This window comes from Babylonia areolata, chromosome 18 (assembly GCF_041734735.1).
Source record: "Babylonia areolata isolate BAREFJ2019XMU chromosome 18, ASM4173473v1, whole genome shotgun sequence".
NCBI lineage: Eukaryota > Metazoa > Mollusca > Gastropoda > Neogastropoda > Buccinidae > Babylonia > Babylonia areolata.
Genome location: NC_134893.1, coordinates 17,596,562 through 17,622,520, shown reverse-complemented (window position 1 = coordinate 17,622,520; position 25,959 = coordinate 17,596,562). Strand labels below are relative to the sequence as shown.

The following is a 25,959-nucleotide window of genomic DNA, read 5'->3' as shown; positions in this document are numbered from 1 at the left end:
TAACCCACAATGTACTTTATTTCATGGAGCTCTAAGAGAGAGAGAGAGAAAAAAAAAGGGAGCAAAATTGCATACATAAAAACATGGAGTAAAACGTTGACACTATTGCCGTACATAACACGTCAGTAGAAGACGCAAGGTGTGACAGTAAAAATTACTCTTCCCCATGACCTGGGCCTTTCGCATCTGTTGAAGCTGCCTCGAATATTTGGTCTGGTCTTTATCTCCCTCCAAGGCGTCTGTCTGTCCGTCCGTCTGTCCGTCTTCACTGTATCCGTGTTTGGTGACCATCTTGCTTTGCCTTTTCCTCCGATGCCTCTGCTGTTGCGTCTTTTCCTTTGTCTCTCTGTCTAGTCTCTTCTGCTGCTATGTCTTCTTCGTCGTCTTCTCCTCCTCCCTGAGTGGTGGTGGGAATAACGTGCCACAGCTCTGGCACAGGAGGTGGCGGCGTTGTGTAGACTTCAGTGGGATTCGTTGCCGCTCGTCTTCTCATCCTCCGAGTCCGAGTCCGAGTCCGGGATGGCTTCCAATGGGACGTAGCTGAGGATGTAGCCCTGAAACATGAGGAGACGTGAAGACAAAATATGATATCATGGACAGCCCACTGCGTGTATCGAAAGCTTTCCTCGTCCGTCCGTCCGTCCGCCTGGTCTGGTCTGCTGTCTCTCTCTCTCTCTCTCTCTCTAAGTGAACTCCACTTTGTACTTTGTTGTCCTGTGTTACGTGATCTTAGAAATCAGCTGATACCTTCAAAATTTCATAGGCAGCCCTCCTTGTTCAGACTGTATTTGCTTATGTCATCCACTAAGGAACACGTTCATAAACAGCTAGCAACTGACTTGTATAAAGCCTTAAAGATAAGAAAAACAATATGCAGTTGAGTGTGTACTAGTTTTCCGCTATTTTGTTATTCTGTGTGAATAAGACGAAATGCAGATAATGTCTTTTTTCTCATTTTCAGGTTACAACTGTGTTATGTTACATAAATTATCTGAATATATTACCTCTGCAATGTTCATTTATACCACCCCTTCATGAGGGACCATGGCCTATATTGAATAAAACATCCGTATTCGTTGCTTTGTTTGTTTGAGTATGGGTTTGGACATGTATGGTTAAGTCAGGGAGTGGGTTGTGAAGTTGGCTTTGTAAATGCTTTTCGGCAATGGCAGGACTGGAATCGACATATTCACACAAGCGAAAGATTATATATATATAACACGTTTTGTGTTTTGCATGGTATAAAACCATACCTGCGTTTAAATCTGGACAGACATTTTAGTTTAGACTAGGTATCACGGATACAAAAAAGTTCGAGATTCTGAGTTAATGTGTCATATGTGTAAACAATCAAAGGAAGATGAAGTACAATTTGTTCTCTATTGTGAAGCGCTCAAAGATAATACAGAAAAAAAAATATATTCGACCCAAATATTATCGACACCCTTGCCTCTTTAAATTGGCTTTATTATCTTGTACTGACGATAGCGTTGTTAGAAACATTATATATCTTTATAAAGCCTATAGCGTTGTTAGAAACATTATATATCTTTATAAAGCCTTTACGTATTGAGAACTTGCTGTTTCATAGTCTGCATGAAAGAGCTGTAATATCTATTTCTGTATCTTATCCATTCCTTTTGTTCATGATTGTTTATAGCCTGTTAGTTATTGTTCACATTCCCCTTCACGAGGGGCTGAGGCCTAATGTGAATAAACCATCTTCATTCTTCAATTTTCAATCTCTCTCTCTCTCTCTCTCTCGGTCGCACGCGCCTTCTTTCTCTCTTGCCTCCCTGTCTCTCTCGCTGTTACCCATTACAAACCAACAGACAGGAAATGAAATTACAGAGGGACAGGGAGAAGCGTAAGGTTCTCCTAGCTTGCAGCATTAGTAGTCCTAGTCCGCAGCTTTACCCATAATAGTCATAGTCCCCTGCCTTACCCTTTAATAGTCATAGTCCCCTGCCTTACCCTTTAATAGCCATAGTCCCCCGCCTTAACCCATAGGTTATAGTCCCCTACCTTACCCCATAATACTCATAGTCCCCTGCCTTACCCTTTAATAGTCATAGTCCCCTGCCTTGCCCTTTAACAGTCATAGTCCCCTGCCTTGCCCTTTAATAGTCATAGTCCCCCGCCTTAACCCATAGGTTATAGTCCCCTGCCTTACCCTTAAATAGTCATAGTCCCCTGCCTTACCCTATGATAGCCATAGTCCCTTGCCTTATCCCGTAATAGTCATAGTCCCCAACCTTACCCCATAAGTCATAGTGCCCTGCCTTACCCTATGATAGCCATAGTCCCTTGCCTTATCCCGTAATAGTCATAATCCACTACCTTACCCCGAAAGTCATAGTGCCCTGCCTTACCCTATGATAGCCATAGTCCCCTGCCTTATCCTGTTATATACAGTCCCCTACATTCGCCTGTACTATCATAATCCCCTGATTAATCCCCCAGCTTTAACCTGTTAATAGCATAATCCCTTATTTTACCTCGTAAAACTCAGGGTCGACAACGTCACATGGGTCGCAGGGATCGTCAAACAGCTGTATCTGTTTATTGCACTTGGTAGTAACCGGCCCAGTACCACCGCATAGGGGACCAGCGATATGCTCCCTTTGGAGGTTCTCCCAATGCTTGTTGGTCTACACACACACACACACACACACAGTCACGCACACATTCGCACACGCACACACACATACACACACACCCGCGCGCGCACGCGCAAATGTAAAACACACACACAGACACACACGCACACACAGTGATTATATATATATATATATATATATATATATATATATATATATATATATATACATATATACATATATATATATATATACATACATACAGAGAGAGAGAGAGAGAGAGAGAGAGAGAGAGAGAGAGACATATAACATTATTCCAGATAACATTTTTTGACTCACTTGTGTAAACAAAGTGAGTCTGTTATAAACCGGTGTTCGGTTGTCTGTGTGTCCATGGTAAACTTTAACATTACCATTTTTTCTGGAAATACTTTGTCTGTCAATACCAAATTTGAACATAGCGGTTGGACATGCTAGTTGCCTCAGCCAGGATGAACTTCCAACCAAGGAAATCACGGAGCCTCTCTCTGCATAAAGGAAAGGTAGCTGAAACGGTCACATTCACTGTAGCCAACCAAGCCATTCCAACAGTGTCAGATGAACCATTCAAGAGCCTTGAAAGATGGTATGATGAGTCCCTGAAAGATACAAAAAGAGGAAAGGAAACCAAGCAGACAGCAGAAGAAGGCCTGCATATCATAGACCAGTGTGGCCTTCCTGGCAATACAAAGTGTGGTGCCCACCGTCTATGCTGATACCAAAGCTCCTGTGGCCTCTGTTGATATTATATATATCAGCTGTAGCACAGTCGAATCGATTGAGACGAAAGATCAGCAAGTACACACGCAAATGGCTTGGTGTCTCACCTGGTCTCACAGACGTGGCACTCTACTGTCGCCAAGTAAAACTGAGGCTACCTTTGAAATCCCTTGTCGAAGAATACAAGGCTGGGAAGGCAAGACTTCTCAGCATGCTCGAAGACTCAGGAGACAGCGTTGTGAGATCCAACCAAGCCACGCTTAAGACTGGCAGAAAATGGAAAGTCACGGAGGCAGTCAGTGCAGCGAAAGAAAGTCTTATGAGAAAGGAAATGATAGGGCACACCCAAACCAACAAACAGGTCATGGGATCGACAAAGATGGAATGGTGGTCCAAGGCAAAGGGGAAAACAAAAAGAAACATGATCATACAGAAGATCAAGAAGGAAGAGGATGATAAAAGAGTCCAGAAGGCAGTCCAGCAAGGGCAGTGGACAACATGGGAAAATGCACTCCAAAGGAGCCTCAGCTGGAGCGATATGTGGAACATGGCCCCACGGAGGATCAGCTTGATTCTAAGATCTGTGTACGACCTCCTTCCCTCGAATGTGGTTCGTCCGTCGGGATCGACGAGGGCCATTTAGCCATCCTGTGTGTGTGTGTGTGGGGGGGGGGGGTTGGTCTCTGTGATCCCTCCAATACAAATTTGGTGAAATGGAGGAAAGCAGATGACCCTTTGTGCCCACTCTGCCATGGAAAACAAACAATGGAACATGTCCTCAGCTCATGCAAAGCGGTGTTGAGCCAAGGACGGTACACATGGAGGCACAACCAAGTGTTAAAAGAAATTGCGCATGTGGTGAGCACTGTCCAAGGAGCACCAACCCCACCAGAAGTTCCAGTAGAGTTCCGCCCTGCAGAAGGCAATAATGTCTGGCCAGGAATAGCTGTAACATCCAAAGCACGGAAACGTGGGCTGCTTGATGGTGCCGAAGATTGAGAATGCACAGCTGACCTACAAGAGGGGAAGAAACACCCGGAAATCATCAGCAAGAGCGGCATGAGACCTGACATTGTACTCCACACCAAGGCAACGAAACAAGCGATTCTGATTGAGCTCACTGTGCCATACGAAAGCAGAATGGAGGAAGCCCACATCTACAAGACCGAGAAGTACGCTAGTCTAGCCAGCAGCCTGAGAGAATCTGTCTTCCAAGCCAAAGTCCTCGCCATAGAGATTGGTGCAAGAGGGTTTGTGAGGGCATCTGCCTACTGCCTCATGAAACAGCTGTCGATTTCTGGCAGAGATAGGCTCTCAAGGCAATGGCAGAAGCAGCAGAAACGTATTCCAGCTGGATCTGGTCGAGGAATTTCTCTACTCAAACTAGGCGTACGACAGTTCAGTGGTTGAAACGTCTGCCAGAAAAGGTGACTCATTCCTGAAGTGGCGACAACCCTGGAGGCGCGGGTTTGAACCTGCTGAGGACCAGAGATAAAACAGAAAAAAGAAAAAAGAAAAAAAAAGGCGGCAATACAAGGGCATCCAGGAGTCTTGACTTGGGTGCGGCCCAGCCCCCTTAAAGTTATGACTGAGGGGGGCTTCTTCTCTGAAGACCTTGTACTGTCCAGCTCTCCCTGGAGTTTCTAATCACTGAAAAAAATCTTCACGGTCGTACCGATAATAGGTTGTAAGTTTTCCGAATTAATCTGTATTTTCGGATCATTAACGGTTCTGAAATCCGAAAATTCTAAAAACCGCTTCCCACTGAGTTGCCAGAAGTGTTTGGTAAGACGACATGACCTCGTTTTTTCTTGTTCACAATTAAAAGGAAAGAAGAAAAAATCTGGACGGAACACATGCAGTGATATTAACTACACCATCGACTATTTACTGCATATAGACATTCTAAAGTGGACACTTGATGAAATGGAAAAATTGAATCGATTGTTTCTTTCAGCCTGTTGTAGACTGGTTCTTACTGATCTAGAGATGTACCATGCATGTGTTGCGAAGTACTTGAAGCGATGGCAACGTCTCTACTACCGCCGAAATAAAAGAATAATCGAGATTTTGATAAAACACACAAAAATCATGATTAAAACAGTGTTATTACGTTCAGTACAATCACGTATATTTATCGCAATAAGAAAAACAACAACAACGTGGGCTGACGTCAGATGCGCCGCAGCAGTAGGGATTAGTCTGCTTGCTTCGGAACTGAACATGCATGGTTCGATTCCGCACGCATGCCTTTTTTTTTCTCCCAAGCTTATTTCATATATCATATTTAATACAGAACACTTTTTGACGATTTTTAAATCTCTGAGCATTTTTTTTTTCACTCCTCATGATTCCTTTACTGTATAAAGCACGAAGCCCAAGTGAATCTTGAAGGCTTTGCCTCTTGTTTGTATATAGTTTAATTGAACTCAATGTATACCCAATGGCGAGCAATTTCAGTTAGATGGAACTACCAGTTGCAGAAGTAGTAGTAGTGGTAGATGTGGTAGTTGAAGCAGTAGTAGTCGTAGCAGCAGCTGTGGTTGGAATCCATTATCAGACCATCACAATCATTTCTGTGTCACTGCCACTGCCACTGTCACAGTGTGTCACTCACTATCACAGTCTCCGTATGTCTTTCTCGTGCTCTTTTTCTTTCTGTCCCTCTGTCTCTGTCTGTCTGTCTGTCTCAATCTCACACTCTCAGTTTCCTTTTCATGGCGCGCGCGCGCGCGCGCGCGCGCGTGTGTGTGTGTGTGTGTGTGTGTGTGTGTGTGTGTGTGTGTGTGTGTGAGAGAGAGAGAGAGAGAGAAAGTGTGTACGTAAATGTATGTATGTGAAAATGTGAGAAAGAATGTGTGCATAATCATGTGTGTGTGTGTGTGTGTGTGTGTGTGTATGTGTGTGTGCGCGCGCGCGAAAGTGGGACAAAGAGAGAGAGAGAGAGGGAAAGACAGAGAGAGGGTAATGTGTGTTCATGTGCGAGCGCGCGTTTGCGCGCGCGTGTGTTCGTGTGTGTGTGTGTGTGTGTGTGTGTGTGTGTGTGTGTGTGTGTGTGTGTGCGTGTGTGTGTGTGTGTGTGTCCATTTGCGCTACCGGCAACAACCGCTTCCGGAACAGCTGGTGCTCCTTTGCCGTGGACAGTCCATCAACATGACGACCCAGCCGTTCATCAGGTGATATTTTCATCAGGTCAAGGACGAAGAGCTTCAGTCCACGTGAGAACCACGAGTATGCGGTGAACATATCATCTATCTTCTGGTTCATTTTGTAACATCGGATGTTTCTGGCACAAAGAAGATGAAGACATAATGAGAACACACGTCTGCAGCTATTAATGTCTCATACATGGATCTGTATTCTCTCTCTCTCCGTCTCCCTCTCTCTCTTTGGTAGATTGCAAAACATTCAACTCCATTGACAGAACGTGAACACGTCTACAACTACTTATGTATCATACATGGTTCTCTTTACTCTTTTTTTTTTCTTCCTTTTTTTCCACTCTGGTAGACTGCAGAACATTCTACTCTTAATTCTAATAAGTAACACCTACCGCACTGCAAACAAAAAGTATCCATGCTTCATTTAAAATGGTTGCAAAATGTTCCTCTTCTACCACAAAATAGCATCTGCTTCACTACAGAAAAGTCTTTTTCTTTTTCTTTTCGCCGTCAAAGTTTGAGTGACGTTCCTCTCCTACAAGTAGATCTACACACCAACTAAAACAATAACCCAAATAATATTTCCCCGCTGTTGAGGGTTGAGTAAACTTCCTCTTCTGTCGTGGGAAACACTTATTACTATCACTTGATACATAATGAACACTTGAAGGAAATTTTCCAGATTGTCGAGATTTGACTTATAACTTTGGTGAGGTTTCTGTTTCTTTTTTCTTCCTTAATGGTACAATGTGAAATTATTTAACAGCGCCACGAAAAGACAAGTATGGAACCAACAAATCCTTTCAAGGGTCAGACGTATATCTGAATCTATTCATGACATGACTTACGACTTAGAAGACGAAAAAAGAAAAAAAAAAAGAAAAAGAAAAGAAATAAACTGTATATCATAATTTACCGAATTTGGAAATCGTCATCCTACATGACCTTGTGGAACAAATCTTCATGAAAATAGGCAAATAATATGCTTCGAAATCTCTTCAGATATTTACGCTGCCGGAAAAGAAATAAAACGAAAGTGCTTAACACAGAAAGACAGACAGACAGAGGGAGGAAGAGAAAGAAGACAGAAGCAAACAGACACACATACAGAACTTTAGAAAAAACTAATGATTCCCTCTCTCTCTCTCTCTCACACACACACACCACACACACACACACACACACACACCTGCACATACACGAGCGCACGTAAGTTCACCTTATCTATTTGTCTGTTTATGTCATTAGTCATCTATTCATCCTTTTGACAATGTCCTTACTGTGCTACAATCATCATGCAGTGGGCATCATCGTCCAAACGAGGTGGCTCCATCACATTTTTTCGCATAACCGTGTTGAGGATTGTCAACCCCAGGGCCCACCAATCCACCATCTGGAAGCAGTGAACCATCCATTATTTAGTTGTTTTTTTTTACACATAGGTCAACACTATGCCAAACATTTGTGTTTGTATCCGGCATATCTGTAGAGAACACAACCAGAAACAGAAAGGAGAGAACGAACGAACAAACGTGTTTCTTTTTATTTTTTTGTTTGTTTGTTGTTTTTTTTATGTTGTACTAGATGATGATGTTGCTGTTTTGTATTGAGGGGAAAAGGAATAAGTACATACGGATTGTTTTTATCCTGCCCTTTTAATAAAAGTGTAGATATAACAAGCACTTTTTTTTCTTTTCTTTTTTTACAAAAGACATGACATTACATTGGTACATTTTCTAATCATGAAAAAAACCCACCACCTCCAACAAAGTAACATGTATGTCAGAATAAATCTTATCTACAACATGAAAGTCAGAAAGAGAGAGAGAGAGAGAGAGAGAAAGAGAGAGAGAGAGAGAGAGAGAGAGAGAGAGAGACAGAGACAGACAGACAGGCAGGCAGAGAGGGGAGACAGACAGAGACAGAGAGATAGGGGGGAACTGACAACTCATAACGTTTTTTATTCAATGATTAAGATTTTAGGCATGGCCTATTTTTTCCAATCTGTCCTTCAGAGAGAGAGAGAGAGAGAGAGAAAGAGAGAGATGAAGTTTAAGACATTGTGCTTACAAAATCATAAGTTCTAAAAGGCATTTTTCAAGCCCAAGTTCAAGAGAATGCCTTCACGCACATACTTTCTTCATTGGAGGAGAACAGAACAGCCCAGAGGGAATGCCTTCACGTGGATCTACCTTATCGCAAAAGGGAGGAGTATGGAACAGCCTACAAAGGAGGGGGTGGGGGGGGCATTCACGTGGACCTACCTTATCGCACAAGGGAGGAGTATCGAACAGCCTACGAAGGAGGGGGTGGGGGTGGGGGGCATTCACGTGGATCTACCTTATCGCACAAGGGAGGAGTATGGAACAGCCTACAAAGGAGGGGGTGGGGGTGCATTTACGTGGATCTACCTTATCGCACAAGGGAGTAGTATGGAACAGCCTACAAAGGAGGGAGTGGGGGGGGGGTGGGCATTCACGTGTATCTACCTTATCGTACAAGGGAGTAGTATGGAACAGCTTACGAAGGAGGGGTTGGGGGGCATTCACGTGGATCTACCTTATCGCACAAGGGAGTAGTATGGAACAGCCTACGAAGGAGGGGTTGGGGGGCATTCACGTGGATCTACCTTATCGCACAAGGGAGGAGTATGGAACAGCCTACAAAGGAGGGGGTGGGGGGTGCATTTACGTGGATCTACCTTATCGCACAAGGGAGGAGTATGGAACAGCCTACAAAGGAGGGAGTGGGGGGGGGGGGGCATTCACGTGGATCTACCTTATCGTACAAGGTAGTAGTATGAAACAGCCTACAAAGGAGGGGGTGGGGGGCATTCACGTGGATCTACCTTATCGTACAAGGGAGGAGTATGGAAAAGCCTACAAGGAAAGGGGTGGGGAAGGTAGAGGGGGAGTTCCTTCACGTGGACCTACCTTATCGTACAAGGGAGGAGTATGGAACAGCCTACAAGGAAGGGGTGGGTGGAAGGAAGGAGAGTTCCTTCACGTGGATATACCTTATCGTACAAGGGAGGAGTATGGAACAGCCTACAAGGAAAGGGGGATGGGGGTGGAAGGTAGAAGGAGAGTTCCTTCACGTGGATATACCTCATCGTACAAGGGACGAGTATGGAACAGCCTAGAAGGGGTGGGGATGGTAGAGGAGGAGTAGTGCCTTCACGTGGACCTATCTTATCGTACGACGGACGAGTATGGGACAGCCCAGAAAGGGCTGGGATGGTGGAGAAGGAGTAGTGCCTTCACATGGACATACCTTATTGTACAAGGGAGAAGTATGGAACAGCCTACAAGGATGGGGGGTGGGGGGGTATGGAAGATAGGAGAGTTCCTTCACGTGGACCTATCTTATCATACAAGGGACGAGTATGGAACAGCCCAGAAGGGGTGGGGATGGTAGAGAAGGAGTAGTGCCTTCACGTGGACCTATCTTATCGTACAACGGACGAGTATGGGACAGCCCAGAAAGGGTGGGATGGTGGAGAAGGAGTAGTGCCTTCACATGGACATACCTTATTGTACAAGGGAGGAGTATGGAACAGCCCAGAAAGGGTTGGGATGGTAGAGAAGGAGTAGTGCCTTCACGTGGACATACCTTATCGTACAAGGGAGGGGTATGGAACATTTCAAAAGGGGTGGGGTGCCTTCACGCGGACCTTACCTGATCATACCAGGCAGGCTCGTCTTCGTCCTCATCGTTGTCATTGTTCTCTTCATCGTTGTCCGGTGGGGGGGAAGGGTTGTTGCTTAGATAAACCAGTCTTTGCACGGGAGGCGTGTGAAACAGCTCGGGAGCCCAGAAGGAGATAGTGCCGCCCAGTGCCTGGCTTTTCTTGCCTGACGGGTCCGTGAGGTAGAAAGCAGACTGGAAGTTCACCAGCCTGCTGTGGCCATCAAAGGTGAACATGATGTTCTCTGGCTTGACGTCCCTGTGCACTATGCTTCTCTGGACCACACATAGAGAAACAAATGTGTGTGTGTGTGTGTGTGTGTGTGTGTGTGTGTGTGTGTGTGTGTGTGTTACATTTGATTAATGTTGTTGGTTAATGTCCAGCCGACCGCACAGGGTCATATCAAGTCTGCCCAACTATCCACCCGAGTTAAACAGAAAAGTGTCTTTTTTTTTTCTTTTTTTTTTTAATTTTTTTTTTTTTTAAAGGTGGATAGATAAGATAATGAGAGGGGGAAAAAACCACTACAGAACACGGTTCCTGGCATTCTCATTTAACCATTAAGCCCCTTAAGGTAAAAACGAAATGGTTGTGCTGAGAACGTCAGCCCTTCCGCTTCTTATTATTTTTTATTCCAAGAATACAAAATATTAACATCATAAAAAGATATATAAAAAAAAACACACCTACAAATCCGAACAAAAATACATACAAAGGCCATAATTATAGGCAAATGATACTGCTGAATGAACAGCTAGTGCCCTGCCTCAGTGATTACAGTCTCAATACCTAATCATCAGAGCAAAACAGCACATGTAGTACCTCAAAGACTGCGGAAAAGGGAAAAACAAAAACAAAATGCATAAAACGGCCAGGATTACAGGAAAATGATACTGACGATTGAACAGCTAGCGCCCATCCCAGTGATTAGTCTCAATACCTAATCACCAGAGCAAAACAGCACAGACAATACGTCAAGTCCTGCGGATAAAAGAAATACGTGTCGAGGCTTGCTGGATAAAAGTCTAGACGGGAATAGATTGGGAAGGCCGAATAGCAGACAACAGTGAAAGAAAAAAAAGAGGGGCAGAAATAAAGAGAGCGATGGGGAAAAAATCCAGTACAGAAGCGGGGATACTATTCATACTGAAAGAATCCCGGCATCCCACGAGGGAAATATAGACAGACAGACAGCTAGATAGATATATAGATAACTATGATTATATAGATTTTTGAAGGAATGAATATATATTCACAACTGATACATAATCGTACATAATCGTACATAATGTCCGAATAAATGCATGACTGAGGAGAAAATATCCGTAGATTAGCCGTGATTCGAACCAGCCTGCTCAGATTCTCTCGCTTCCTAGGCGGACGCGTTACCTCTAGGCCATCACTCCAATTCATACATACTACATATATACATACATATGTGTGCGCGCGCGTGTGTGTGAGCGTATGTGTGTGTGTGTGCATGTACTCAAGGCCAGATGGACTAGCGCGGCGTTGCCGCTGTCAGGCAATCTGCTTAGCATAGGTGTTGTAGCATAGGTTTATTTGTCCGACACTTGCACGCTGAACACTGCATTTCCATACACATTCGAACTCTGTTATTGTTTGGTACGGAAGCATTTCTAAGGCAGAAATTACAGCCCTGAACAGAGTTAGCAAAAACTGTCACCGAGATTACAGGGGCTGATCTACTTTCTCCAGACGACATATATCATAAGCGGCTTCTCAAAAAGGCAAAATCAGTCAGCCAGGACGAAGTACATCTAGCTTTTGGGATTTTCGAGATGCTCCCCTCGGGGCAACGGTACGGAAGTATTAGGACGAAAACCAATCGCTTCTCCATTAGCCTTTTGCCCCAAAGCAGTCAATGAAAAATAAATGCCCTGTCTGTCGAGCAAATCCAGTATGATTAAAGATAAGTATGCAGTCAGCATCAGTTTACCTGAAGATCTACGCATCAGCCCCGTGTGAAATATGTGATGTGCGGCTTATGCTCAAACGTGTGTGCGTGCGTGCGTGTGTGTGTGTGTGTGTGTGTGTGTGCGTGCGCGCACAAGTTCTTATATTGATATGCACATCTATGTGTCCAAAATTCTACTATATCCGTGTTTGTACATGATTTTCGATTTATGTTTCTTACCTTTTTATGAATTATCCACCACCCTCCCCCAATATTAATTTTCTTGTGACCCCGGTACACTTGGTAATAAAGATATGTTCTATTTTATTCTATTCTAAACACAAAACTCCAAACGCTAAACACTAAAACCCACAATTGAGAAAAAAAAAGATATTGTACATGATTTTTTTTTCCAGTCTGAATGCTGTAGATATTTTGCTCCAAACTCAATAGACTGTTTGCCTGGTGGGTTGCCTGCTTGCTAGCTTGTCCTTTTGTGTGTTTGTGATGTGAGTGCTCGTGTGTGTGTGTGTGTGTGTGTGTGTGTGTGTGTGTATTTTTGTTGTTGTTTTTGTTTTGTTTTTTTGTTTGTTTTTGTTTTGCTTTGTTTTGTTTTTTGCTGTGTGTGTGTGTGTGTGTGTGTGTGTGTGTGTGTGTGTGTGTGTGTGCGTGCGTGCGTGCGTGCGTGCGTGCGTGCGTGCGTGCGTGCGTTTTAATTTCTGTTTCTGTGCCACTTACCTCATGTAGGAACTCCAGGGCTTCACACATCTGAGCAGCCAGCACTGTCATCTGTTGACCGGTGAAGGTTGTCTTCGCCACGATATGGTCCTGCAAGGATCCATTTGAATAGTGTTCTGTGGAGAGAGAAAAAGACACATAACAAGCCATCTAAAAGTCAGTCAATCACTTTGTCAAAATGAACATAACTTTTTTTTTTTTAATCCGGCTGTCTATCCGCTAATTGGTTGCATTTTTTCCTTTTTTTCTTCTTTTTTTTTATACTAACGTGTTACAAATGATTTGCCTTAAAGAATGTCCCATCAAACCAAAACTTAACAGATAAAACCTGAAGCAACAAGAATAAAACACCACCACCTCCACCTCCACAACCTAAAAGGAACAGGATCAATTACAGCTACCAGAACGAGCGTGAAAGATAGTCAGCCACTCATGACACACACGTAAGGTTTCAGGTCTACACTGATCTGGTCAGTAGAAGTTTGGTTTGGTTTGGTTTGGTTTAAAGCGTATATTCGGTTTTTCTTCCAAAAAGGCATTTATGGTCTCAAAAACAGTTTTCATCGCAGTTTCATTACACACTGCTTCCATCCGAAAGTTTCTACAAACACATACACACACTGGTACGCACAGGCGCGCGCGCGCGCACGTATATTGTTTCCCCCATATACTTTGCGTGTATTATCGTGCCTTAGTTTCCATGTTATACTTTTCCTATCCACTCCCTTTTATTCTTCTAACTTTTTTCTTTTTCTTTCTTTTTTTTCTAAGGGCAGGGTTAAAAAAAAAATGTTCAAGCTTTTTCTTTACCCTGAATAAAGATCATTTTGACTTGACTTCACACACACATACACAATTATATATATATATATATATATATATATATATATAGATAGATAGATAGATAGATATCTGGAATATGTGTCGCCACGTTGACACGCTGTGTATTTTCGGGTCCTTACATGCAATTTGCCAAATGAAACCCTCGTGAAAAACCAGCAAACAAGCGAACAACACTGGAAGGGAAGGAACTGCGAAATAACTGTCTGGGGACAGAGCATTGTCGTCCTTTGACTGATACGTTGTTGACCTTGGTTCTTCGTTCTCGATGGGAAGCAAATATTCTTCTTCCGCGTTCCCAAAGTCATGCTGTCAGATCTGGTCTGCAGTGCGAAGTCCGCCGTCCTCTGCAGTGCAGCAGGTGGTCCCAGAGCTCGCGGGGTTCCACCACACAGGACCAGGTTTCCCTCCTCAGTGTACCCAAAGTTGGGCAGAACTGTATAGCAAATGCTCTAAAGTCTGCGAACCCGTGCCACATGGACATTCATCAGCAGGGGACAGTCTCAGTCTGTAGAGGTGGGAAAGGAGCCAAAAATGTTCAGTTCTTAGTCGGAAGAGGACTACTTGCTGTGCTCTGTTTAAAGTCCAGAGAGCATCCTCCTCCGATCCAGCTTGGTGTTTGTTTCTCCATTGCTCTCTGAACTGGCTCTTCAGGATTGTTTTTGTTTCTCATAGGAGATAGGGTGGACAGTCTGTTCCATTCTGCTGCCCACCTTTGACAGTCTGTCAGCTTCCTCATTTTCGCTGAATCACAGTGTGATGGGATCCACTGGACGGTCAGCACTGTCCGCTGGCACGATGTCACCAGTGCCTGCCTGATGTCTCGCAGAATCTGGCTTTCTTCTTCTGCAAGGAGACTTTGCAGCACTGTTTCCGTCAGGATGACTGTGTGCGTTGGCAGCTCTTCTCTGGTATTCAGAGTCTGTGTTGCATGAATCTGTAGTTTTTGGACAGCTGACCTGGAAGTATGGACATTTGTAACACGGCTGCTATCTGGGAATCTAATGAGAAAGTCCCCTCTACCATTCTTTACGGCACTCTCAGCAGCGCCGTCTGTGTAGACGTGGGTCCATCTGTCACATGGATAGTCTCGATCCACATTCTCAAGGGCCAAGTTCCTCAGTTCTGCATCAATGTGGCAATCCTCCTTGCACATTACACGGACATCCTGGTCTATGTTCAGCTCCTCTGACTTCCTTTCACTCCTCATAGTCCTGTATGGATTCCACCTGTAGTTGTGGAAGAAGCAGGACACTAGTAAGGTGTCGTTGGTTCGCCTTTGCAAGGTGGTTCAGACTGTTTCTTTAATGTGTCTGTTGCTGGTTCCTGGAGCTTAGCATGCAATGGATGGGATGATAGTCCGTTAATCTTTTCTGTTTGATGCATGATCGTTTCGCTGTGCCGTTCTCCACAGAGTGCAGCCATGTCGTCTTTTCCATTGCAGAGATGGGCACTGTTTTCATTCCTCCTGTGATTAGCAAAGTAAATACGACAGAACTATAGAGTACATAATAATGCAGAGGGGGGAATTTGTAGATCGGGTAACTGTGTTCACCAAACTTTCTTTGAAACGGGATTTGTGACTGGGAATCAAAGATGTTTCAAAAAATGATTACTTATATCAGGGATGACTACCACACGTTACCTAGAGAGCAGCAGAGTGTCCTGGTGAGGTTTCGCACCGGTCACAACAGACTGAACTATCATATGTACCGAAAATTGAAGCTGGTGCCGTCTCCCACCTGTCCCTGTGAACAGGCTGACCAAACAGCGTAGGACATCCACCAAAACTGCCCTCTGTACAAACAGGCAAGACGAGATGTGTGGTCTATCAACACTCCACCCGCGACACAACTTTCTGGCATCCAAAAAGAGCTGGAGAAAACTGTCATCGCCAGAACCGGACTGAGGCTGTCGCCAAGAAGAAGAAAAAGAAAAAAAAACTTGTGTGGCATTGTCATCACTAGTTTTTGAGTACAGTTTTGAAAAATTATAGATCGAATTATGAAATCAAAATATTGAATGTGTGCTTTATAAGCGTGTTAAAAAAAGTGAATCAAAAGAACAAATCCTATGGGATATTTGCCCAATGCAAACAATTTCGTTATTCAAAAGTTAAATATAATAGCTGCCGTTTACCAACAGAAACAGAGCTGGTAAAAAGTGCAGAAAAAGTGCCATGAATATTGTTGGTGATGAATTTTATGTTGTCACCTACCAGTCAGCAGGCACTACAGTCCTAATCACCTACCTGTCAGCAGGGCACTACAGTCCTAATCACCTACCTGTCAGCAGGCACTACAGTCCTAATCACCTACCTGTCAGCAGACACTACAGTCTTAATCACCTACCTGACAGCAGACACTACTGTTCTAATCACCTACCTGTCAGCAGGCACTACAGTCCTAATCACCTACCTGTCAGCAGACACTACAGTCCTAATCACCTACCTGTCAGCAGACACTACAGTCCTAATCACCTACCTGTCAGCAGGCACTACAGTCGTAATCACCTACCTGTCAGCAGGCACTACAGTCGTAATCACCTACCTGACAGCAGTCACTACAGTCCTAATCACCTACCTGTCAGCAGGCACTACAGTCCTAATCACCTACCTGTCAGCAGGCACTACTGTTCTAATCACCTACCTGTCAGCAGGCACTACAGTCCTGATCACCTACCTGTCAGCAGGCACTACAGTCTTAATCATCTACCTGACAGCAGACACTACAGTTCTAATCACCTACCTGTCAGCAGGCACTACTGTTCTAATTACCTACCTGTCAGCAGGGACTACAGTCCTGATCACCAACCTGTCAGCAGACACTACAGTTCTAATCACCTACCTGTCAGCAGGCACTACTGTTCTAATCACCTACCTGTCAGCAGGCACTACTGTTCTAATCACCTACCTGTCAGCAGGGACTACAGTCCTAATCACCTACCTGTCAGCAGGGACTACAGTCCTAATCACCTACCTGTCAGCAGGCACTACAGTCCTAATCACCTACCTGTCAGCAGGCACTACAGTCCTGATCACCTACCTGTCAGCAGACACTACTGTTCTAATCACCTACCTGTCAGCAGGCACTACAGTCCTAATCACCTACCTGTCAGCAGACACTACAGTCCTGATCACCTACCTGTCAGCAGTCACTACTGTTCTAATCACCTACCTGTCAGCAGTCACTACAGTCCTGATCACCTACCTGTCAGCAGTCACTACTGTTCTAATCACCTACCTGTCAGCAGTCACTACTGTTCTAATCACCTACCTGTCAGCAGGCACTACTGTTCTAATCACCTACCTGTCAGCAGGCACTACAGTCCTAATCACCTACCTGTCAGCAGGCACTACTGTTCTAATCACCTACCTGTCAGCAGGCACTACTGTTCTAATCACCTACCTGTCAGCAGGCACTACTGTTCTAATCACCTACCTGACAGCAGACACTACTGTTCTAATCACCTACCTGTCAGCAGACACTACTGTTCTAATCACGTACCTGTCAGCAGACACTACTGTTCTAATCACGTACCTGTCAGCAGGCACTACTGTTCTAATCACCTACCTGTCAGCAGACACTACTGTTCTAATCACCTACCTGTCAGCAGACACTACTGTTCTAATCACGTACCTGTCAGCAGACACTACTGTTCTAATCACGTACCTGTCAGCAGGCACTACTGTTCTAATCACCTACCTGTCAGCAGACACTACAGTCCTAATCACCTACCTGTCAGCAGGCACTACAGTCCTAATCACCTACCTGTCAGCAGGCACTACAGTCGTAATCACCTACCTGACAGCAGGCACTACAGTTCTAATTACCTACCTGTCAGCAGACACTACAGTCCTAATCACCTACCTGTCAGCAGACACTACAGTCCTGATCACCTACCTGTCAGCAGACACTACTGTTCTAATCACCTACCTGTCAGCAGGCACTACAGTCCTAATCACCTACCTGTCAGCAGGCACTACAGTCGTAATCACCTACCTGACAGCAGACACTACAGTCCTAATCACCTACCTGTCAGCAGACACTACAGTTTTAATCACCTACCTGTCAGCAGACACTACAGTCCTAATCACCTACCTGTCAGCAGACACTACAGTCTTAATCACCTACCTGTCAGCAGGCACTACAGTTTTAATCACCTACCTGTCAGCAGGCACTACAGTCCTAATCACCTACCTGTCAGCAGACACTACAGTCCTAATCACCTACCTGTCAGCAGACACTACAGTCTTAATCACCTACCTGTCAGCAGGCACTACTGTTCTAATCACCTACCTGTCAGCAGGCACTACAGTTTTAATCACCTACCTGTCAGCAGACACTACAGTTTTATTCACCTACCTGACAGCAGACACTACAGTTTTATTCACCTACCTGACAGCAGACACTACAGTTTCATTCACCTACCTGTCAGCAGACACTACAGTTTTATTCACCTACCTGACAGCAGACAATACAGTTTCATTCACCTACCTGACAGCAGATACTACAGTCCTAATCACCTACAAGTCAGCAAACACTACAGTTTTAATCACCTACCTGTCAGCAGGCACTACAGTCCTAATCACCTACAAGTCAGCAAACACTACAGTTTTAATCACCTACCTGTCAGCAGGCACTACAGTCCTGATCACCTACCTGTCAGCAGGCACTACAGTCCTGATCACCTACCTGTCAGCAGGGACTACAGTCCTAATCACCTAGCTGTCAGCAGGCACTACAGTCCTAATCACCTACCTGTCAGCAGGGACTACAGTCCTGATCACCTACCTGTCAGCAGGGACTACAGTCCTAATTACCTACCTCTCAACAGGTACAGTGAGGAGCGGCTCTGGAAACCGCTCAGAAGCCGGGCGAGGAACGGCCCCCTTCGCGCCTCGCGAAGAATCCTAAATTCTGTCATCAGCAAGTGCTTCGCACACTCGTCCCACACTTTGAACCGCTGCATCAAGGTCATCATAGCTCCCCCATTCCGCCAACCGACACTCACCAGCGCCACCTTGCCAAAGGCTGCACAGCACAAAGAGAAAGTACGGACAAGCAAACTTTCGTCGACTTTAGTTGTATGCACAGTTCATAAAGAAAGAAAGAAAGAAAAGAGTGGGTGAGGGAGACATTTTGTTTAATGTTCCGTCACACATATCGGTGATGGAAGACATTTTGTTAAAGTATTTATGAATACATTTTAGTATTATCGATTAGAAGGGGTGGGAGATGTGAATGAATGGAGGGTTGGAGGAAACTGGGCAAATGAGGGTGAAATGTGGGTGAAATTTGAAAAAAATATTTTTTAAAATCTAAATACAATTACAGGAAATTACTTAAAGGACTTCGTAAAAGAGAAGTCGTTAAACTGACAAGCGAAACAACTGATAATGAATGCAAAATGTCAAAAACATCAACGTTCTCAGTCACTTGTGAAGACACTTTCGTGTACATAAGGTATCATCAAGCTAGTCAAAAATTATATGCTCAATTGTCAGGTTACTAAAGCATATGCACTTGACATTAGAACAATACTTGGTCCATAATGAATTTGATAATAGTCTGAGAGCTAAACTAAGAATTGGTCTGCGAATCGGACCAAAGTCTGAGAAGTCAACTGACGAGGTTTTAGACTTGAATTTAAGTACCTATAAAAGTATCTTTCTGGTATATTGCTTATTTCCTTGTATGACAATGGGCAATATACTGTTATACTATCTATATGATTTTTTGCTCCCCTTTTTGCTGCCCTGTCTGCTTGGTCGTTATAAAGGGATCCCGTGTGGGATGGTATCCAACAAAAATCAACATTTGTACCCTTCACAAATAGGGAGTGCAATAAATACCTAATTTCAAACAATAAATCTTCTTTGATTATTCTCAAAAAGGAGCCAACTTTTTAAAACAGATTGAGAATCAACACAAAATAGGATATTACTTACTATGATTGGTATATCAACAAGATGATTTAAAGCCATAAGGATGGCCACCAACTCAGCTGTAAATTTTGAATGTCCCTTACCTAAATATTATTATTTTTCTGTTTTTAGGTCAGGAATGACAAAAGCAGATCCTGCACTGCTATCATCCAGGACCGAGCCATCAGTGTAAACTTTTAAATGATAATCAAAATTTTCTTCTAATTCAATTCTGACAGATGTTGCTATTATATGTGGAGGTTGTCCTTTTGTTGTGTCAGAAGCACATATGTTGACGTTTGCTTTTGTTAACTCCCAGGGAGGGACTGGTGGCACCAGAACATGAGGTGCCATATCATGCAAATCAATGTCTGAAAATTTTAAAATATCTGACACATATGTGCGAATGGTTTGTGGATTTGAATTATTTTGAGCATTTTTTGGAAAATCAATATAAGACCTAACATTTAATTCCTCAAAATCATCCACTGCTGTACATCTCACAATGTATTTAGCAGAACTTAATTTTCTGATTTCATCTAGTGGTAGAATACCCGCAAGCTTATTGGCTTCTGAGGTCTTAGTATGCACAGGTACCCCTAAAGCCAGTTTCACAGCTTTACTGTCCATTATTCGCAGCTTCTTTAGAAACGTCGGCGGAGCAGAAAAGAAAATTTCTTGACTGTAGGTCAATCTTGATCTTACGAGAGATGTCGCTGAATGAAAAAGAATTTTGGAGTCTTGTCGCTAAGGAGAGTGACTTACAATTTTTAAGAAATTAAAACTTTTAACTGCTTTAGTCACCATTGAATCAATGTGTTTCTTCCAGTTAAGTTTTGAAGTAAATAGGATCCCAAGAAATTTTATTTCCGACTTGAAAAATATTTCCCGTCCTCCCCCCAAAAATCGTGGTAGTTTGCTGGGATTATAACCATTATTAAAGAGGATCAAATGTGAGCCACCCGCGAACTTGCAGTTTTCGGCTGGTGAAATTTTCGGTATGAACAGCGGTGCATGCAGCCAATGCAATGATTGTTCTGTTTAATGTGGAGTGATGGCCTAGAGGTAACGTGTCTGTCTAACAAGCGAGAGAATCTGAGCGCGGTGTTTCGAATCACGGTTCAGCCGCCGATATTTTCTCCCCCTCCACTAGACCTTGAGTAGTGGTCTTGACGGTAGTCATTCGGATGAGAGGATAACCCGAGGTCCCGTGTGCACTATGCACTTAGCGCACGTAAAAGAACCCACGGCAGCAAAAGGGTTGTTCCTGGCAAAATTCTGTAGAAAAATTCATTTCGATAGGAAAAAGAAATAATACTGCACGCTGGGGAAAAAAAGTAAATAAAAGGTGGCGCTCTCAGTGTAGCGACGCGCACTGCCTGGGGAGAGCAGCCCGAATTTCACACAGAGAAATCTGTTGTGAGAAGGAAAAAATGAGAAATACGATACAATACAAACAAAAACACAAAACAAAAAAAAAAAACAAAAAAAAAAGCACCAATGAAAAAACAAAGAAAAACCGCAGCTCCCGTTTAACAAAACCACTTAATTTTCGGTCGAAACTTGGATCTTTCAACCACAGTTGTGGTTTGTTTTTCAGATGTTCATGATGAACATGAAACTAGTACTAAAAACAGCTCTGTGTGTGTGTACTCATTGTGATGCCAGAGGTTGACCACAGGCAGCTTGCATTTTTTTTTTTTTTTAATTTCATTTATCGATTTTTCAACACTTCATGAAAGCATACCCTAAGGAGGGAAGGGAGGTCGCAGAATGGTTAAGACCCTCATCTACCCAATACAGAGTCCGTGAGGGTCTGGGTTCGAATCCCGCTCTTTTGCCCTTTCTCCCACCTCTGACTGGAAAAAGCAAACTGAGCGTCTCGTCCATCGCTGGGTGAGACGATAAATCGAGGTCCCTTGTGCAGCGCGCACTGACAAAAACAAAACAAAAAAACAAACAAAAATAGTAATAAAAAAAACAACAACACAACAACAACAACGCATCAACGAGAGTGTTGTCCTCTGGCAAAATTTTGTACAAGAATTCCACTCTGAAAAGTACACAAGTACACACGCATGCATTCAGGCCTGATTAAGCGCGTTGGGTTACACTACTGGTCAGGCCTCTGCTTTGCAGATGTGTGTATACGGATTTGTTCGAACGCAGTGACGCCTCCATCAGAAACTGAAACTAATGAATCTATTGGTATGAAGTGGATATGCGTCTTTCTTCTTACCTTTGAATTCTGTTAAATTGTGGTGTGTGTGTGTGTGTGTGTGTGTGTGTGTGTGTGTGTGTTCCGGTGCGTGCGCGCGCACGTGTGTGTGTGTGTGTACGTGTGTGTGTGTGTGTATGTGTGTGGAGGGGGGGAAGGGGTTACGAATTATTCATTATTCAGAGTCACTCCTGTCTGTTGTAATTATGTATGTACGGTCTGACACTCATAATGTAAGGGCACGTAAACATGTACGCGAAACATAAACAACACTTACTTCCTTCTGTCTTAGCTCCCATGTACTGAAATTGTAGTTCGACCGGTTCCCCTGGAAAAGAAAACGTCGTTTGTTAAATGTTTTCCATTGGTTTCCATGCATGCAATGCAGCAATGGCAAGTCGAAGCGAACGAAACATAAGTAATTTCAATCATTGAGGTCTTGCTCTGACAGTAAAGAAACAAATAACCATTGCAAGAAAATAAAGTTAATTTTTGTGATTTTGTTGAATGTAAAACATATTCGCCAGCCACTGCAGGCAATCGGAGTTGGAAGTCTAAGGTCTTATTTGTACTCCCAGGTCTAGAAATCAACCGTTTCAAATTACCCATGCAAAGAGAATCTGTGACTCCATGATACTAATCATGACTCGAGACAGAAGTTTGAAAAGCGCTCGCGCGCACGTGCACGTACAAGCGCGCGCGCGCGAGCGAGAGAGTTCTGTGTGTGTGTGTGTGTGTGTGTGTGTGTGTGTGTGTGCGCGCACGAGCGCATGTATGCAACTATTCATAGAGGGCGATTTCCCGTGTGGAAAATAAATGCCTAAATATTCCCCGGCATTTCTGACAACTCCTTTGTTTTATGTAGGCCAATGGTTATTATTATTACACTTTTCGCTTTCTTTCAGTCAGTTTCTTTCCGCCGTGCCGGTGCATTCACCTCACTGTTGTGCACCACCGGCAAACAGAATACAGCCATCTGTTGCGTAACCTAACACTTGCTTCCGTGGTCTTCTGGAGCCAGTTGCACTGCTCGGACGGAAGAGACTAGTATGGTCGTAACCCGCTACTAACTGTGTGTAGTATGGAACTGACCAATGGCGTAGTTCGGTCAACGCAGGCATTTAGTCACGTGTAACTGTCAACAATTTAGAACCAAGCAATGCAACTGGCACCTCTGGACAGAAACCGCACGGTGATGAGCCTTTGTTTTTTGGAGGGGCTGCCCTCAACTCCCTCCCCCCCCCCCCCTTCGCCACCACTCTCACCCCGGCCGCTGCCCCCGTTTCCCAGAGCGATGTTAATGATAATACTAGTAATAATGATAATGATTATTATTTATATAGCACTGAAACTTGTGCAGAGAGAAACCGTGGCAATAAAAGTTTTGTCCTCTGGCAAGATTATGTAAAAAGAAAACCACTCTGATAGGTACATAAATATATAAGCAGGCACTCATGGCCTGACAAGCGCGTTGGGTTATGCTGCTGTCAGGCATCTGCCTAGCAGATGTGGTGCAGCACATATGGATTTGTCCGAACGCAGTGACGCCTCCTTGAGAAACTGAAACTGCAGACATATCAAAGCGCTTTCACACCAGTCATTCACACGCAATCAGTACTCTAAACTTGAGAAACTGAAGACAAAGAAGAAGCAGGACCCTCCCCTATCATGGAAAGAGGTGGGTTTTAAGGCCAGACTTGAAAGTGCGGAGTGCAGAGACCTGTCGAAGTAAAAGTGGAAGTTCATTCCAAAACCAAGGTCCAAAGACAGAGAAAGAACGACGGCCGACAGTGGAGTATTTTGAATGTGGGTCTGCGTAAACAGAGTGAATCCGAAGCCGATCGTAGAGAGCGAGATGGAGTGTAGAAGTGAAGGCAGCCACAGAAATAGGAGGCGGCAAATTTGTGAAAAAATATATAATAGAGTGCTGATCTTGTACTTTATTCTGTGTGAGACAAGGAGCTAATGGAGATGCTTTTGGCGATGTTGAATCGGTTCTATGTCCCCGGCTCTCCATGCGAAATATTTAACACTTTCATCCCATTGTCCAAAGTCAACTTGTCAAGCACGTGACTTTGTCACTCCTTAGTTTCCTTCTAGGAGCCTAGTCGGCTATATACACAACGTGGGTAGGTGGAGTTGGTGGTGAAAGGGGGGCTATAGTTGTGTAGGTTTCTCCACAGCGCACATACTGCTGTCACTGATGGTGGTCCTGCTCCCTCGCCAGCAGCTGGTCATCACTCAGATTGTTCCAGTCTACTGCCGTTCTTATGAAGAAAGAGTTTCTGCATTGTTCTTTTCTTGCGTCTGGAACGTCTAAATTTCTGTTATTTCTGGCTGACCTCTCATCGATGTTGCTGGAGACAAAGTCAGCAAAGCGCCTAGGTTGAATGCGGCGACTGCTGATTGTTATTTAATGAATTGGCCAATTGGCATCGACCCCTCAACCACTTGTTTTAAGGTGGGCAGTCGGAGGTATAGTCGTCTCTCTTGCAGGCTTGGAAGCTGTATGGTGGAGACACAGCCGTGTTGTTTATTCATGTAGTCTATCTTGATGTACCGTGCCGCTCTGTGTTGGATCCTTTCGATCATGTCTGCATCGCCGCCGCCTTCTACTTCTTTCCGTTACACAACCAACATCGTAGTTCATACTTGCTGAGTATTTTCGTGTCTCCATAACCCACTGAACACTGACATGGGTTACAGAATTTTTAACGTGCGTATTTGATCTTCTGCGTGCCTATACACACGAAGGGGTTCAGGCACTAACAGGTCTGCACACATGTTGACCTGGGAAATCGGAAAAATCTCCACCCTTTACCCACCAGGCGCCGTTACCGTGATTCTAACACGGGACCCTCAGATAGAAAGTCCAACGCTTTATTGCGCCCTTGGTGGTAGGGTCCCATACTATCGCCGCATACGCGAGGATGGATCGCACGAGTGCTGTGTACGCGGTCTTCGTACAGATGCGAGGGCAGTGTCGTCGGCTACTCGCAAAAGCTGGAGGGTGGAATTGGCTTTTATGGTGATCCTAGCAACGTGATAATGACACTGTATGACGTCCGATATCATCACTCTAAATCGCACATTGATGCGTGGAGTTTATTGTTCTTTTTCAAACGCATCTCTGCCACAGCAGCCTGGAATTTCATCTCCCTTACCAACTTCACCTGTATGTCGTTTCTAGCACCTCTCTGTTGTTCTTCGATATATCTCCCCCCCCCCTTTTTTTAATTTTTATTTAAGCCATATATTTTCTCTCCCAATTCTTACACAGTTGTGTTCAAATGAACCAGTTGGATATATGCATCTGAACAATTTTGTTATGCTGTCAATATCTCAGTGGAAAAAAACAACGAATCTTCAGTATCACTGCACTCACCGGGAGGACATTGGGCGACGCAATTGAATTGGCCGTTCAAAGGGGAGCTGGCAGCCATGGCTGCAACACGTATCGCTGTCTTCGCCGGCTGAGGGAAAAGTCTCGTTCTGATGAACGCACAGCCTCCTGTTTCCGTTCCAAGTGAGCACTGTCTGCCTTTTGCCTCGCCTTTTTTTTTTTTTTATTTGTTTTATTCATTTATGTGTGTGTGTGTGTGTGTGTGTGTGTGTGTGTGTGTGTGTGCGTGAATTACTTGCACGTGGGATTTCACCTGGCTGTGGCCGCTGTGAACTCCTGTTGTTGGTTCAGCAACTTTACTGTCATGCGCTTGGTTGACCCACTTTGTCGTAGCACATCGAAGACATTTCCACGCACACCTTGTGACTTTTCACTTCCTCGTGCATCACACACATACTCAACCATCTGAAATACCCCCCCCCCCCGCCCCCCCCCCCACACACACACACACCTCTCCTCCACCCTACTCTCATTTGGCGTTCCTGGAGTGCACCGAAGTTGCCTTCCATGTGTGTAATTTGGGCCTGATTCTGTTTTTGGCAAACTTGGGTGTTATCTGATCCCCTTGTGTTTTGTTGTTTGTTTGTTTCGGGGTGTGAAGGGAACACCCATTGCACCTGGTAACGACCTTAACCCGACACTATCGTTCAAATTATCAGTTTAGCAGTTTCTCAAGAAGGCGTCACTGCGTTCGGACAAATCCATGTA

General features: G+C 44.2%; 1 protein-coding gene across 1 annotated transcript; it reads right to left on the bottom strand.

Annotated features, from left to right (window-relative positions):
• LOC143291870 (cAMP-dependent protein kinase catalytic subunit-like) lies at nt 1–25,347 on the bottom strand. Its single transcript, XM_076601994.1, has 9 exons — nt 25,234–25,347; nt 22,126–22,176; nt 18,531–18,737; nt 12,865–12,980; nt 10,199–10,483; nt 7,801–7,913; nt 6,456–6,645; nt 2,499–2,651; nt 1–554 (listed from the first exon to the last, which is right to left on the bottom strand). Exons 1-9 carry the CDS (start codon nt 25,289–25,291, stop codon nt 462–464), a joined length of 1,266 nt encoding a protein of 421 aa, XP_076458109.1. The 5' UTR covers nt 25,292–25,347; the 3' UTR covers nt 1–461.
• Nucleotides 25,348–25,959: the final 612 nt, after the last annotated feature.

What these genes read in the sequence shown, in the direction of transcription:
- LOC143291870 (XM_076601994.1), bottom strand. Translation starts at nt 25,291, where the DNA reads ATGGCTGCCAGCTCCCCTTTGAACGGCCAATTCAATTGCGTCGCCCAA. An exon ending in CTCACTGTACCTGTTGAGAG is followed by an intron (nt 12,981 to 18,530) that starts GTAGGTAATTAG and finishes CTCTCTCCACAG; the next exon opens with AACACTATTCAAATGGATCC. An exon ending in AGCCTGCCTGGTATGATCAG is followed by an intron (nt 7,914 to 10,198) that starts GTAAGGTCCGCG and finishes CACTGCTTCCAG; the next exon opens with ATGGTGGATTGGTGGGCCCT.